The sequence below is a fragment of the Lactuca virosa genome, chromosome 2, assembly GCF_052849685.1.
Source record: "Lactuca virosa cultivar CGN04683 chromosome 2, Lactuca_virosa_CGN04683_v6, whole genome shotgun sequence".
Taxonomy (NCBI): Eukaryota; Viridiplantae; Streptophyta; class Magnoliopsida; order Asterales; family Asteraceae; genus Lactuca; species Lactuca virosa.
The window spans coordinates 274406688-274424174 of record NC_136427.1 but is presented as its reverse complement, the minus strand read 5'-3'; the positions used below and the strand labels follow the sequence as shown (position 1 = coordinate 274424174).

Here is a 17487-nt window from a genome sequence, read left to right as displayed (position 1 = left end):
TAGGGTTTCATCTGCCAGCTCCTACTCGTCGAGTCCCTTCTTGGACTCGGCGAGTAGGTTATTAAAATGCGTGGACAAACCCACTGCTACTTGACGAGTAGGGCAATCAACTCGTCGAGTAGCCCTTGAAATCAAGAAACTCATATATTAAATCAATACCTGAGAATCGGGGCGTTACAGTTACCAAAATCCATTTTTAAGTCCTTAGTACATTAAGATATATTACTCAAAGATCAGGCCAGGTTCCTAATAGCTCAATAATGGATAAATTTTCCAACTTTATCCACCAGATAGTCCAAACAACAAGATCTAGTCTTTAACTCCTAGAAGGATCCAAAATTCATCTTTCTTAACTTAATCCATTAAGTCCAAGTCTCCACCTTTAGATTTGAATCAATATGATGTTTAGATGGATAAAGTTTTCAACTTTATCCATAACAAGGTCACAAACTTTCAAGATCTAAAATGTATGCAATAAAATGACCAAAAAGGGGCAAATATGACAAATGACTAGATCTATGAAACCAATGAGCATGTTAGAAGCTTTTTACTCACAGTGGTCCAGGAATGATATAATCTTGCTGGATCTATACTTGAACTCTTCTTTTATACACTTTGTCACTACCTTGTTCTTCAAGATTTAACTTTCCAATGGAGAAATAAGTTTATAAATGATGCCAAGGCTCAAAAACAAGTGAGAAAAGGCTATGGTTTCTCAAGAAATGATCTTAGGTGATGGAGGCTGGTAATGAGAGGGTTTCCCATAAGTTAGAGCCCTTAAATATGGCTCAAAACCGAAGATTTAGGGTTTTGATCTGCCCATATTATGCCATGCGTAACATAAATTACGCGATGTGTAATCCATTAAACCCTCGTTTGTAACACCTATTCCGGGTATTAATGTAATTTTCAAACTTCTAGGGTTTTGGTGTTGGGACTCGACGAGTTGGAAGCCCCGACTCGTCGAGTGGAGGATATCAAGAGGACGCAGAAGTTGGGTCCTACTCGACGAGTCAGAAGGCCCGACTCGATGAGTAGGAGCTGTAAAGAGAAACCCTAATTTTTAGGGTTTGCACCCTATATAATCTCCTTAAGGACCTTGAGGATGACATTTCATCAACCTCCAAACCCTAAAACGCCTGTGCTAAACCCTAATCCCCATTCTCTTCCATTTTGTGAGCTAAGAGTGATTTGGGGAGCTTAAGAAGAAGGAGATAGTGAGAAGAAGGAGGAGATCCAGCAACCAATCCCTTACTCTTGAGCTTGATCATATTGTGGACTGTTGTAAGTCTTCAAGACTCGATTTTTATCTTAGAATATGGCTAGATCTTGAGTTTACTCTTCATTTCCCATCATTCTTGTTGATTGCATGCATAGGGTTCATAAAGTTTGCAACTTTATGAATCTTCAGGGCAAAATAGTCCCAAGGTGGGCTAGATCTAGTTTTTGGTCAAGCAAGGATGCCATGCAAGGGTTTTTAGTGTATTTTCCCCCTTTTTGGTCATTTTGGCTTAAAGACATGCATTGGACATGTATGTCAAGAAAGCCTCCATCTTTGGAATGTTTTGAGGACTAGAAACCCTTATGGAAAGAAGGAATTCTAGATCCCTAAAGTATTGGACCAAATGGCAAAGCTTTGGAGCTTTCAACCTTTTATAAGGGCCTTAGAGCATTTAGAGTGGTTCTGGAAGGTAAAGTTGGAAACTTTATCCTTTCAGACACCTTAGGGTTTCAGATCTAAACCCTGGAGTCCCTGAATTCGATGGATCATCATAATAAGCAAACAGGGAGGGGGACTCGATGAGTCGCCCTGGCAACTCGACGAGTCGGATCGGGTTTCCCCGTCGATTGGATATTAAGTGAACTCGTCGAGTTGATGAACCAACTCGGCGATTTGGCTAGGGTTTGTTCAGATGTTCTGGACTCTGCAGGAACTCGACGAGTTGCTAGATGCACTCGACGAGTTGAGGTCAACATGGACTGTTGACCTTGACTTTGACCGGGGTTGACCAGGGTTGACTTTGAGGGTAATTATGGGATTATGACAAGTTAATCATATGTTGGTTATAGGTAGTTGAGTTGGAGCTGCACGGGGGACATATCTGATTCTAGCTTGTCAGTTCAGCATCCGAGAGGTGAGTCTTCTCACCATACCAATGGGTCTACGACACCAAGGCCGACCCATTTTATGATATGTGGTACACTAGCTGTAGTAGAGATATGCAGTATGATAGTTAGCTTTATGCTAAGTGGTATGCTAGTGATTATGTATGTTATTGCATGGAAGACCCCGGGGGGAGCCCGTGACAGTTGGGATATAAGACCATGTGGGGGAGCCCATGACATTCCTAGGTGAAGACCATGTGGGGGAGCCCATGGCATGATGGTATAAGACCCTGGGGGGAGCCCACAACATCCCTATATGTTTATGTATATGTTAGGTAATATGATAGATACCTCTGTGATATATGATATGCTAGTTGATTATATATGTGATTTGCATGGAAGACCCCGGGGGGAGCCCGTGGCACTTGGATTTAATACCATGTGGGGGAGCCCATGGAATTCCTAGGTAAAGACCATGGGGGAGCCCATGACACGAGGGTATAAGACCCTGGGGGGAGCCCGCGACATCCTTATATGTTGTATGCATGGCTTATATGATATGTGTAGCTTTTATAGCTAATATGATATGTGTTATGTGGATTGGGTGTGGGGTGTGCTCTGGGGGACTCACTAAGCATTAAGTTACAGTTTGTGGATTTATTTCAGGTACATCTGAGCCCAAGGGCAAGGACAAGGCTTGATGGCGCATGTGCACTCTCTCAGACACTTTGTGGGACCTTATGACGTTTTGAAATAAAATTTTAATTGATATGAGTTTTGAAAAAATTGTATTTGGATTTCACGGTTTATGGGAATGTGTTTTGGTTAATTAAAAATGAAAAAGATTTCCTTTGAAAAATAGGGTCGTTACATCGTTACGCCCTGCGTAACTTTAAATTACGTCATGCGTAATCAAAAGCCCCCATTTTCCACTTCAACTTCAAACAACTATAATTTCTTCGTTTTAACTCCATTTTCAGCGTTCCTTATATGCACATAAAGGTATTGAAGAGCCCCAAAATCCTATCTAATTATTTTTGACTTAAAACATACCGAACTAAAATCCTTATTTCATGAAAAAAGTCTGAAACATCACTTTTCCCATTTTACCATTTGACTCCAAAACACAAACCGAGAACTTGGATCTCATAACCAATATTATCAACATCCAATAGTGTCTAAACCCTATTCCCTTGAAGCCCAATGCATTTACCTTATATATATATATATATATATATATATATATATATATATATATATATATATATATATATATATATATATGTATGTATGTGTGTGTAAAAGAGAAAGAATATAAAGCCTTACACTTTAATCATAAGTCACATGATATCATTTATTTTTAATGGCAAATAACAATAAAGTTAGCAAATAGCAATAAAGTTAAGGAAAATTTAATTCTGACATAGTTTTTTTTTTTTTTTTTTTTTTCTTTTGCAATTTGAGCAAATTGGTTATGAGAAGATTTGGTTGATATTACAATAAAACAGTAAATGTAATAATATATTTGAAAAAAAATAAAATGTCAAAATTAAAATTTTCAATAAACATTGAACGTGTTCGACAAAATTAGCTGGTAGCGGGTAGCTTGTAACCTGTAACGTTTTGTTAAACGCTATATGAAGTAGCACTTGAATTTAGAGTGTTTTGTTTAAACTAAACGCTAGAAGCTTGTTGTGTCAAACGATGTTTTCTGTTCAAAACGGAGCGTTTGTCAAATGCTAGAAGTTAGAAGCTCTAAAACGTTCTCAAACGTTCCGTACCAAACACGCCCATAATGACTTCAATTAACGCTAATTTGGAAACAAAAACAATCTAAATAAAAAACTTAATATACATTTTTTTTTAACATGGAAGAAGCGATAATATAGAAAGGGAAATGTTGCAAATTTGGAAATATTCTGGCGCACTTTAAGATGAGTACATCACAATGCTAACATGCGCAACTTTCCTCTTTCGGTTGCATAAATGATAAAACGGGAAGAGAACACGCACACACGTATATTTCTTGCTCTCTCTCTCTCTCTCTCTCTCTCTCTCTCTCTCACTCTCTCTCTCTCTGGGGCTTTCGGAGGTCAAAGACTTCGCATGCCATTGAAGTTTACAGGTTCTGCTGCTAATAAGTGTATTGAATTCGTTGTTATAGTTGTTTGGATAGAATAAATTTTGCCCTAAATTTGTAGTTCCCGTCATAACAGGCCCATGGGCAAACCAAGTCTAGGGTTTTAATTGATTATAACAACAAATCATCTGTGCCCGTTTAGTATTTATGAGTAGTTTTTGTGGTGTCTGCTGAATGATTCTGTTATGCTTGTGATTGTTCTTGATAGTAATGAGGGACAAGGAAATACCAAATTGGCTCAAGGAATTGCCATTGGCACCCGTATTTTACCCAACGGATACGGAATTTGCAGACCCAATTGCTTATATCTCCAAGATTGAGAAAGAAGCTAGTGCATATGGTATATGTAAAGTTATTCCGCCATTGCCAAAACCTTCAAAAAAGTATGTTGTAGGTAACCTAAATAAATCTCTTCTCAAGTGTCCAGAATTGGGGAACGATGTAAAACTGAATAATGTGGAAACAATAAATGATGGGGAGGTTCGTGCAGTCTTTACAACAAGGCATCAAGAATTAGGTCATAGCAGTGTGAAAAGAACAAAAGAGGTTGGGGAAGGGACATGTCAGCCTCCTCCTGTGAATAAGCAAGTATGGCAAAGTGGGGAAGTTTACACATTGGAACAGTTTGAATCCAAGTCTAAGAATTTTGCTCGAAGCCATTTGAGTATGATTAAAGAAGTTTCTCCATTGGCTATAGAGTCACTTTTCTGGAAGGCAGCTTGTGAGAAGCCTATATATATTGAGTATGCTAATGATGTGCCTGGATCAGGATTTGGTGAACCAGTGGGACCATCTAGATTAGTACATAGGCATAGGAGAAGGAGAAAGACATTTGATAGAAACAATAAAGATTGTTCTGATGTAAGATCACAAGTAGAAGATAAAAGCAACAATTGTGAAAACCAGAAAGGTGAAGAATCTATAATAAGGTGCAGTAGCTCTAGTTCTTCGGTAGAATCCAATTCCAGTTCACTGAATATGTTGTCAGATCGTGTTGCCAGACAAAGGGTTTCAGATGAGATTGAAGGGACTTCAGGATGGAAGCTTTCCAATTGTCCTTGGAATTTACAAGTAATTGCAAGATCTCCTGGATCTCTTACACGTTTCATGCCGGATGATATTCCAGGTGTCACTTCTCCCATGGTATACATTGGCATGTTATTCAGCTGGTTTGCATGGCATGTTGAAGATCATGAGCTTCACAGCTTAAATTTCCTCCACATTGGCTCTCCCAAGACCTGGTATGCAGTCCCTGGGGATTATGCATTCACATTTGAGGAAGTAATCCGTTCAAAGGCTTATGGTGGAGGTGTAGATCGGTTAGGTATGTAAAATGCTTACTCTTGATTATATCATTGGCATTGCAATGCATATAAAAAGAGCTGCTATAATATGCATCTCTCACCTTCTTAAAGCATTTCTAAGAAGAAGAAAAAATGAACTTATATAATGACTATTTGTCAACATGGAATGTCTAGGGCTTCAAATTACTTCTTTAGCAATTCATTTCATAAAGCTCCTTCCATTTTTGTTTAACAGCTTCTCTAACACTCTTGGGCGAAAAGACTACCCTTCTATCACCTGAAACTGTTGTTGCATCTGGCATTCCATGTTGCAGGTGTGTTATTTCTTTGTTCAAAATCCATGCTTTTATGCCTTTCACTTCACATTGTCAACTTCCTTTGGAAAATCTCAAACTAATTGTGTAAAACATATTGTTGAGATTTGGGACATTCTACTGAAAATTTCTTCTGTTTCATGCTTGCAGGTTAGTACAGAACCCTGGTGAATTTGTAGTGACCTTTCCAAGGGCTTACCACATAGGATTCAGCCATGGTAATGTTTTGCAGATTTTTTTTTTTTTTTGTGGTCTGATATATTTATACTTTTATAGACTCTAATATCAAACCATTGTCTTTAAAGGTTTCAATTGTGGGGAAGCTGCTAATTTTGGAACCCCAAAGTGGCTTTCAGTAGCTAAAGAGGCTGCAGTGCGCAGAGCTGCCATGAATTTTCTTCCTATGCTTTCACATCAACAGCTGCTTTACCTACTTACCATGTCATTTATTCCAAGGTGAGCTAGAAATCTTTCTAAGTCTTTTGACATATGAAGCTAGAAAGAGTTATTCCAAATTATATCAGGAAGGGTAAATTTGTAATATTGTTTAAATGTATTTTAATGGCAGGGTGCCTAGGTCCTTGTTACCAGGGATAAGAAGCTCTCGTTTAAAAGATCGTCAGAAAGAAGAACGTGAGCTGTTGGTGAAGAAGGAATTCATTGAAGATATTCTCAAAGAAAACAAACTGTTGACTTGTATTCTTAATAGATCTTCCTCTTATCATGCAGTCCTATGGGATCTTGATTCCCTCTCACCATCTGTCATTAATAATAGTACAATCATCAATCCACAAACTGAAAAGTTTCATGTTGAAAAAGACAATGAAAAACTTGTTCATGTAGAGGATGAGGACATGTCGAGTGATTTTCAAATTGATTCAGGGACATTACCATGTGTGGCTTGTGGTGTTCTTGGTTATCCTTTCATGTCTGTTATACAACCATCACCAAAAGTGTTGTTTGATAACATGCCAATGAAAGATGATCATCCAAATATTGCATCTTCAGAAACACAAGTGGTTAATGCCAAGGATGAGTCTTCAACATGTTCATCTAAAGTGAATGTTGACAATGGATGGAACATGTGTAATGGGTATTTAAGACCTAGAATATTCTGTTTAGAGCATGCAAGCAAAGTTGAAGAGCTGTTGGACTCCATAGGTGGAGCAAAATTGCTTATAATATGCCATTCAGGTCATCATTCACAATTTCTATTTTCTTTTTTCAACGATTCGATTTTTTTTTGCCTGAGTTGAAACTAACTTATTATATACTACTGTTTGTAGATTTTCTGAAAATTAAGGCACAAGTTTCAGCCATAGCAGAGGAGATTGGTAGCATGTTTAGATATGAAGATGTTGAATTACATGATGCCAGCAGGGATGATTTGGAGGTGATAAATCTTGCAATTGACAATGAGCAGGAAGATGAATCATTACAAGACTGGACACTGAAATTGAATGTTAATCTTCGACAATCTGTTAAAGCCAGCTGCCCTAAATCAGCACCTGACAAGATGATACATATAATACATAGTGCTTTGACTATGGATGCTCTATTTGCTGACACAAGCCCCACCTCACAAGCAATGATTCAGTGGCAAGCTACAAAGTCTCGGTCAAACAGAAAGTCAAACCGTTGGATCAAGAAATCATCAGAGATTGTTTCCGTCACAGACGATGTGAAATCGAAAGAGAAGTCATCTGAAGCTCAAATGCCTAAAAAAGAAGGGAAGTTTATTCAGTATTCAAGAAGAAGCTTCAAGTCAAAGCTCAAAAATCATGAAAAAAACACAGACAAGGTTATTTTGGATGATTCCATTATTCCATCACAAAAGCAGAAACAAGGTTTTGAAGACAAATGTGGTGTTGAAAACTCGTCAGGTTCAGTGTCATGTGCCACAACTATTGAAAAAGATGAGGAAATGAGTATGCAAAATGAGCAAGGTTCTGGAAAAGAGTGCAGCAGAGAGGAGGAGGTTGTTAATGAAGATGGTTTGATGGAAACGGATCCGAGTATTAGCATTGGGTCAAAGAAAAGTGACGAAAATACCCCTCCTGTATCAAGAACAAGTGGAAGCAAAAGAAGGAAGAGAGATTTTGATGGATTTATAAGAAGCCCATGTGAAGGATTAAGACCGAGAGGTGGAAAAGACACAACCAATGTGAAAGAAAAACCTTTAAAGAAAGCAAAAGCTTCAACCAATGTGAAAGAAAAATCCACAGACAAGTCAAAGTCTTGTTCGAAAGTCAAAATCACGGAACAAGGGTCCGGGTCCCATAGATGTGATCATGAAGGTTGCAAATTGAGGTTCGGGAGTAAAAGAGAGCTAGGGTTGCATCGAAAGAACAGGTGTCCTCATGATGGATGTGGGAAGAAGTTCAGTTCGCATAGATATGCAGTGCTCCATTTACGTGTCCATGAAGATAACAGGCCTCTTAAGTGCAGTTGGAAAGGTTGCAAGATGACATTCAAATGGGCCTGGGCCAGGACTGAGCATTTACGGGTCCACACTGGTGAGAGGCCCTACAAGTGTACGGTTGAAGGCTGTCACCGTACTTTCAGGTTTGTATCTGATTATAGCCGCCACAGAAGGAAAACCGGCCATAATGTGCATGTAAAGTCAAACTCTTGAAATTTTTTAAATTGTTTGTTTTTTCTAACTTTTATACACTTCACTTCACTTCACTTGGGTTAGTAAGTTTTATAAACCGAAAAGAATTATTTCATTGTTTTGGAACTATGCTTGGTTGGTGGGTTTATCGGAAACCAAAAATTCTGTGCAAGTCGGTGTTTTTTTTATTTATTTTTAAGACAGTTTGTTTATTGGTAAGGTTAGGGTTAGAGTGGTAATTACCTGGGCAGTTAATCACATGCTATAGCTATTCGCAGAGGTGTAAGAACGTGATTTACCAAATAGCGGTGACAGTATTAGCGTCACAAACATTTATTGTGATTATGGTCTCACCGCTATAACCGTTATTTGAAAAAAAAAAAAAAAAACCAATTTTGGGCTATTTCACATAAAGAAAACATTTTTGTGCCATTCCATTAAAACCATGTGTTGTCTTTATAGTTGTGTTGAAGACTTGAAGTGTTGCAGTATTTCTTAATCATTTTATTTAATTTGCTAAAAGTGACTGTGTTGAAGTATGATTAACATGCTAAATATTGCTTATGTTTTCTTGTTGATTGTTTTTCTTGTTGATTGTGTTAAAGTATGATTAATTTTAATATTGGAAAAAGGTCATATGAAGTAAGATTAACTAATTATGATACGTGAAGTACTATGCAGTTATAGTTGTCCAAATTTCAATATCGGCAACATGCCATTATTTGAAATCGTGGTGGTATAGCGGTGGTATATTATTATGTATAATTTATATTATAAATGTATATAGAATTTATATATTCGAATATTAATACTATATAGAATAATATCATAAAAAATCATAAAAACATACCATAAGCATATGTAATCTACTCTAATAAATGAAGGTTTTTTTTGCCACATGTGACACTATCATTCAATTTGTCAAATGTTATTTTGTGATTATTTTGAATTAATTTCTTTTCCACATGTCATTTTATTAGTTTTTCTATTTTAATAAATTCTACATAATACTTTAATGTAATAATTACAATAAATGTAGTAATAAATGAATATCAATTTCATTAATGGACTTACCTTCTTATTTCAAAATTCCCAAATTAAAGCTCATTAGTTTATTTTGTTTATATATTTAAATTTAAAAGATAAAAAAAATCAATTTTAATAATTCATTATTTTTCTTATTTTCTTATAAATCCAAAGTTCTTAAATATTTACACTTTCATATTTATTTTTTTTAATTAACCCATGTAATACATAGATTTTACACCTAGTGTTCTAATATAGTAATATGGAAAGATCGAACATCACAGTAGACAGCTCACGTCGTGGTGGTTTCCATATACAGGAAAAGATAAGTTGTTCGTTGCTTTTTAGTTTCTAATTAGGTTTGTTATTTTATTGTTGCACTTATTAAATAGAAAGTGTATTTAACTAATTAAAAAAAACAAATTTAATGTTGAAATAGCCCGTAATCTTTTTTTATTTGTCAAAGTAACCTAATATGGACGAATTTGTAAAAGTTGGTGTAGCGTCGCTATAGTGTTGATGGGATTCGTGGTAAATAACGTCGATGATAGTGTCACTGCTATTCCAAAACTCTATTTTGAAAATAACAGTTTTGACTTCCTGCAAATCGCAATAGAACGCAATTGATAGCATAGATGAAATATGATTAATTAGGTTTGGTTGAACTTTTGAGTATGATTAACTGATTAAGATTTATATATATATATATATATATATATATATATATATATATATATATATATATATATATATATATATATATATATATATATATGGCTAGGTTAATGTGTTTCTTATATTTATTGTGTGCTAGAATGCACTAACAGAAATTTAGTAAATTTAATAATTATTTAATTAAATAAAGATAGATATTAAATGATTTCTATAATTGTATATATATATATATATATATATATATTAAATAATATCCATAATTATAATTCTTTTTTTATGGAAACTAATTAAATTCTTCATTAATGTCAGCAATAACATTCTTTCAGAATGAATATTCGCAATAGGTTTTTATGTATGAATTCGTGTTTTGTTTCAGGACTCACTTACTTAAAATAAATAAAGTTGCATGGAATATGAAGAGCTCTTATTTTGCTAGAATACACTACCATTCTTCTATATACGAATTCATTCCTGAAAGAATATTATTGTTGACATTAATGACGAATTTAATTAGTTTCATAAAAAAAGAATTATAAGTATGGATATCATTTAATATACATATAATTATGGAAATCGTTTAATATCTATCTTTATTTGAGTAATTAATAATTTAATTTTTACTAAATTATTATTGGTTTATTCTAGCACACAATAGATGTAAGAAACATTTGAACCTACCTCTCTCTCTCTCTCTCTCTCTGACACCATCCGACCCTACCATTGTCACATCCGTCACTTATACCACTGGCACCTCTGTCACCACTATATCTTCTGCCATCAATTGTCATAATCATATATGAATACTCAGTCTGTGAACAGACATATATGTATAATCATTTATGATTAGACATAAATGTTGTTGCCAGTACGTTGGAACGTTAGAGTGACAAATGAAAAATATATGACTCAGATTGAATCTTAAGATCTCTATTTTTTTTAATCTCAAATGAACCGTCCCCTATATATATATATATATATATATATATATATATATATATATATATATATATATATATATATATTCTACACCGTGACGGATCCTTTATATGATCACAGGGGCCCTTATTTTTTGACCTCCTTAATACTATATTATATATAAAAGTTTGGTTTTATTTGGTAACTAACCATTAGGCCCAAGTTAATGATATAGGTATTTTTATATGTAATGTTAAAATAAGAGTAAATTACACGAATAGTCCCTATGGTTTAGGGTTATTTGCATGTTTGGTCCTTAACTTATTTTTTTAACTCGGAAGGTCCCTACTATTTGTTTTTGTTACGCGTTTGGTCCCTGTCTTACCTAAAAATACTATTTTGCCCTTGATTTTTTTAATTTATTTAAATAAATACACCCCCAACCCCACTCACTCACCTTATCTTACCTGCCCCACAATTTTTTCCTATGTAAATAATTGTCTTTTTAAGTAAGACAGAGACCAAACGTGTAACAAAAACAAACAGTAGGGACCAAGCGCGTAACTAAAACAAATAGTAGAGACTTTCCGAGTTAAAAAAATAAGTTAGGGACTAAGCGCGCAAATTACCCCAAACCATAGGGACCATTTGTGTAATTTACTCTTAAAATAACTAACTTTTAAAGATAAACACAAAGTTGCACTACTTTTAAGAGAATTAACTAGGTTATTATAACGCTTTGCTGTTTTTAATGTGATTTGATGTTTGTTAGTTCTTAGGCTAATATTTATTTAAATAAAAGAATGTTATAGAGTTTTTAGAAAAATTAAGTTAGTAAAACGATCCGCTAATTGCCAATAATGTACGATTACTAATTTTGTAAATGTAGTTTTAGTATAGTTAGAATAATTAGTTGTATTCAAATATAATTATTAAAATTTTATTCTATTTTACTATTTTGTTATCTATTAGCAAATCATATTACATAGTCTACATGAAAATGATAAAACAATGAACATTGGTTTCGGCCCATCCGGTTAAAATGTCCATGTTCCGTCCCTGTCTACACAATATAAAAAATCACTATACCACCGTTAGAACCGTAATATATACATAGAAAATCATAAAGCTACATCTATGATCTATCTAGTTTATTCTGAAATACTTTTAGTTTTAGAAAATAACATAACCTAAAAAGTCTTTTGGTCATGAATATTTAAAACAGCATGATAGGCTTGGTGACAAATTTAAAAAAATTGATACTAATATTCATATTGATAAATTCAAGTCAAGTGCATGAAGGCAAGATACAAACAATTGTGTCCTCAATCAAAACATAGATGCAACGAAGATATTTCTATGACAACTTTATCATATTCAGTTTTCAGTTTTAGTTGGATTTGCTCTCCAAGTTCTCCCTTTGTTGGCTTTGGGAGCACCAAAGCACAACATCATGGCCTCTCTGTAGCACCCGCATTGGCTAGATCCTGCCACCACCAAACCATTTTTAAGGCCAAAATGATTATTTAGTCGCGTTCACTTGTTTTGTTCGATTTTAAAAAAAAAAACTTATGTATATAACAATTTATCCATAAGAGTCATCATTACCCATTCAACAACTTTATCTATACACAACTTAATACTTAATACGGTAAGCTATATACATATAAGCAAACATACTTCTAACTTTTAGCTCTTTCTAGAAACTCATGCCAAGAAATATAACCATCACATAATTTCATACTAAATCCCGAGCCTCTTGTAGGAATGACAATTGCAATTGGTTGTTGAGCATCAGGCCATCAGCAACTCGACTACAATATTTTATGTGAGAATCATGTTATTTGAAAATATAAAAATAAGAAGCTTAAAAGAGTGTGAAGGTCATTTTCAATGTGGGAAATGAGAACAACACATGTACAAATGAAGGCTTTATACTAAATTTTAGCATTTCGGACTAATTTTATTTCATACTAAATTTTTTAAATATGTTTGGTGCAAATGAAAAACAAATAAATATTATATGTTTATTGAAACCCAAAATGCTCATTCCAAAAATGGTAGTTATATTTGCAATTGCCAAGATTTAAGTCATTTTCCTATATCTTCTTTTAAATGATGTTGTCATTTTTGTGAATATCCGTAATATGTAACATGTGAATATACATATATCTTCTACTGATAATGATATTTTATGTATTGGGTTCGACTAAAAATGATGAAATACATAAAATTTTGGTTAAATAATTCCATATTTGTTGATCCTTTAACAACACCCTTCTATGATGGCTAGTTGTACTAGTATAATACCAAAACTACCATGGAAAATGCTATTTTCTGGATATAAATGTCACAGATCATAAAGATACATCTATGATCTATCTAGTTTATTCTGAAATAATGAATCTGTTTCAGAAAATAGCATAACTTCTTTGATTACAAAGACCAGATTGATGTGCTTGTTTTGTTCATGAATATTTATAATAGCATGATAGGCTTACTGACAAATTTAAACAACTGATACTAATACTGATAAATTCAAGTGCATGATTTAAGTTAAATAAGGAAAGATACAAACAATTGTGTTCTCAATCAAAATCAAAACAAAGATGCAGCAAGTGAAGTTATTTCTGTAGCAACTTCATCATATTCAGTTTTGAGTTTTTGCTGGATTTCCTCTCCAAGTTCTCCCTTTGTTGGCTTTGGGAGCACCAAAACACAGCATGTTGGCCTCTTTGTAGCACCTGCATTTGCTAGATCCTGCAACCACCATACCATTTTTCTCATGTCCATGTCCATGGCCGAGTCTAGATAAAAATAAGAAGAAGGAAAACTTACTTCTTTTGATGTCACATACACATATGGTATCTCTGCTTCTTCACATAGTATTGGAACATGAGTTATGACATCGATTGGAGTTATGTTTCCAGCAATAACACACACCCTGCATTCATCCATGGATTCACCTTGTTGTTATCATGTAGATTTGTAAATTAAATAACAAGTAATGATCTATAACACATTAAGAACTCATCGATCTAACTTCATACAATCAATTTGAATAAACAAATCTTGCTAACTTACCCTTTATTACCGCGTCTGATGCTCTTCACGACCTCCTTGACTCCTCTTTTCAAGCATTTGTGTTCGGCAGCTAAATAACATCAATACATAAACATACACAGCTAAGTAAGTTTCACCATGTTCGTTGAGATTAATTAAAGATGAAAATTAATGTGTGCGAGATAGTATGATTGATTGTACCTTTGCGGACGAGTTTGAGGGTACGTTTGGAGAGTTTTTTGCCAGCAAGGGGTTTAGCGATTGGAGCTAAGGCCTGAAGCTTCTTCTTTTCCTTCTCCTTGTGTGCTGATTTCTCTACTTCACTGTCGCTTCCTCCCATCTCTTTTCTTATGAATCGAAAAATAAAGGAGGCAAAACTAAACCAACAGAAGTAGGGTTTATTTATTCGCAATTTTGATTTTAGGGTTTAAGGAGGTTGTAAAAGATGAGGGGAAGCAAATGCTTGTCATGTGCTCCGCACGTGTGTTTGGGTCGCCTACATTTATCTTGGGCTTACAGTAGTAATAGCCCGGCCCAGGAAAAGTATTTGACAGATTTTTATAGTAATTAAAATACTTCTATTAGTAGGCTTGCACAAAAAAACCGGTTCAAGATCCGAACCGGTCACTGAACCGGTAAATCGGTTCACTACGAACCGGTCCACCAGGAACCGAACCGCCGGTTTGCAACCGTTCGGTTTAGAACCGGTTTAATAACCGTGAACCGGTTTAGAACCGGTAGTCAAACCGATCGAACCGGTTTAGAACCGATTGAACCGGTTTAGAACCGGTGTAACCGGTTTAGATAGGTTCGAGTTTTTCTAAGACGGAACCGGTTTGAACCGAACCGGTTTATGCCTGAACCGGTTTTACTATTCACGAATCGGAACCGAACCGGTTCGGTTTGGAAAAAAAACCGGTTTGTTCACCCCTATCTATTAGACAACTTAAAAATTGTCACTGTAACATGTATTTCTTTTTTGTCCAAACCTCAACTATTTTGGATTATTTTGTTTTTTGAGCTAGTTTCTTTGTATATTTGGTCCATCCGAAATTGAAATGACTGTAATACCCTTGGTCTATTTATTTTTTATTTTTTATTTATTTTTCTTTTGCATTTAATACTTATTTATTTATTTTAATAATTAAAAAATAAGATAGGGCCTCTCTCTCTCCTAAACCTACAAATGAAGGAAAAAAACACACAAACACACCCACTTGAAGGAAAAACACCTCACACACACATTGAAGGTGATAGAGGCGATAGATATCGTCAATAAATCCCCATCAGAAATTTGTGCAAACAAAACAAATATTGGGCAACAAAACTTACAACAACATCATCTTTCCCCGTGTTTGACTTTCCTGAACCAGTGTCCTTTTTCCCATTAGTTGAAGCACATACTCCTTAGTTAATTCTACTAGAAGCAACCGTTCTCCCTCCACGAGCAGTTGTTCCACCTTTTGTAGCAGATCTCTAAGCTTAAACACTATCTTGATTTGCCTTTCTTGTACCTCCTCAACTAGCTCTTGCAGATCTTCAATTTGAAGTTTCTCGATTTAGTGGTCTCCATACATCAGGATCATCCATGGAAGGAGCATTAGAAGAAGTTGGTTACTCATCTAATGGGTGAAAAACAAATGATGATGTTTTGTACAAATTGGAGGTGAAGAAGATCTCCTACCCATTATAGTCTCCTTCAATGACCTCTTCTCAGCATCCATATGTGTTACAACCTTAGTCTCCTTTAACACTTTTTTTTTGTCTCAAACAGTATCCAAATAATCATTTTTCATATTATAAGTGAACTAAGAATGGTTGAAATCTAGATCTCCCTCTATATTCCGTAGGTAGAGAAAATGGATTTGCAGGTGTAGTTTCAATGTTTTTGGATGTGAGGGAGAAAGACAAAGGTGGGTGTGTGTGTTTACAAGAGAGGGAGATAAAGGTGGTTCCCAATATTTATTATTACTAATTTCTTTTTATATTATTTGTACTTGTTATTATATTTATATTTTTCTTATGATTATCGTTATTAATATTATTAATTTCCAAAAAGATATTATAAATCGAAATTGTATTATAGCAATTTGGAAGATGGTGACCACTTAATTGCAATTTCAGGACTATATCAAAACCAACACTTTTTTTAAACAACACTTTTTTTAACCAAAACCAACACATTGAATCAATTGCGATTTTTGGTTTGCAGAATATTTTTAAAATAAACGAAATTGATGTATAGAATCAGAAAAATATGTGTGAAAAAATAAACTTCCATATGATTTATATATCAGAACAAATTACACTTATCAATAAGTTGATGAAAATATTTCCTCATAAGCAATTGCTGCAGAAAATCAAATATTTTGAAGAAATAATATTTATTTGTTTGGGAATGAATTAATTCGTTAAAAGAGTAGAGGCTGTTTCTTGAAAAAGCTTCCAAGCTTCAATAACATGCCTCTCTTCCGTCAATGGAGCTCCTACCACGAATCGTAAGACATATTTTCCCGATAGAACCTGCAAAAAAAACATCAATTTTTAATATCATAAACAATTAATATGGTTAAAAAAAACTATTGTTAAATAAAACAATTTAAACAGCATGGCAGGCATATTGATATACCGTATGAGAGATGAAGATCTTTCCGGATGAGTTGACAGCTTCCAAAAGTTGACGGTTGACTTTGTTCACATAATCTTCATTTTTGTTGGCAGGTACAACATGAAAGCAAACTAACGAAAATGTCCTCGTGGCAACCATCTGAAAAATGTGAAATGTTATTTCATCAATTCATTTAGCCACTCAACTATTATTATAATAATTAATAATAATCATCATAAAAAATATATTACTTCAGTGGGGGTGAAAGTACATTGTACTTTTAAGTATTTTAACATTTTCCAAAACTGGGTATTATGGAGAAATGGTTTCTTTTTAACATTCAAAAAGTACCGTGTGTTGTGTTTTTTTCTTTATTTTACCCAACGGAAATCTTTTCTTTATTATCTATATATGAATTTATAGATAATTAAATCACAAAATGAAAAAAATGACATTGTAGCTCATCGAATTTTTGACTTGTAGTTTAAAGGACCCTTAAAGTATTTTTCTGACTTTATGGATGCATAAGGTGAGTTTTGACCTGCTTATTTGGTCCATCTAACCTAAAATAACGAGTTTAATGTGCCACATAATCAAATTAAATTGAAATATAGGAGACCACCCTTATCTCTCCACTCTAACACCACCACAACCTACACTACCACCACCAAGCCACCAACATACACCTTCTGCGATCGTCTTCGCCTCCTGTTCTTCGTCTC

General features: G+C 34.4%; 2 protein-coding genes and 1 long non-coding RNA gene across 3 annotated transcripts; 1 reads left to right on the top strand and 2 right to left on the bottom strand.

Annotated features, from left to right (window-relative positions):
• Window positions 1-4100: 4100 nt before the first annotated feature.
• On the top strand, window positions 4101-8650 carry ELF6 (Zinc finger (C2H2 type) family protein / transcription factor jumonji (jmj) family protein). Its single transcript, XM_079080571.1, has 7 exons — window positions 4101-4231; window positions 4455-5570; window positions 5786-5864; window positions 6015-6082; window positions 6170-6320; window positions 6433-7058; window positions 7151-8650. The coding sequence occupies exons 1-7, from the start codon at window positions 4213-4215 to the stop codon at window positions 8497-8499; spliced, it is 3408 nt and encodes a 1135-aa protein (XP_078936697.1). The 5' UTR covers window positions 4101-4212; the 3' UTR covers window positions 8500-8650.
• Window positions 8651-13591: 4941 nt separating this feature from the next.
• On the bottom strand, window positions 13592-14597 carry LOC145161125 (H/ACA ribonucleoprotein complex subunit 2-like protein). The gene is made up of 4 exons (XM_079080572.1): window positions 14359-14597; window positions 14179-14248; window positions 13933-14038; window positions 13592-13854 (listed from the first exon to the last, which is right to left on the bottom strand). Exons 1-4 carry the CDS (start codon window positions 14495-14497, stop codon window positions 13693-13695), a joined length of 477 nt encoding a protein of 158 aa, XP_078936698.1. The 5' UTR covers window positions 14498-14597; the 3' UTR covers window positions 13592-13692.
• Window positions 14598-16415: 1818 nt separating this feature from the next.
• Window positions 16416-17001, bottom strand: LOC145157010 (uncharacterized). The gene is made up of 2 exons (XR_013737036.1): window positions 16787-17001; window positions 16416-16680 (listed from the first exon to the last, which is right to left on the bottom strand). It is a non-coding gene; the product is annotated as an uncharacterized LOC145157010 (long non-coding RNA).
• Between the last annotated feature and the right edge of the window lie 486 nt (window positions 17002-17487).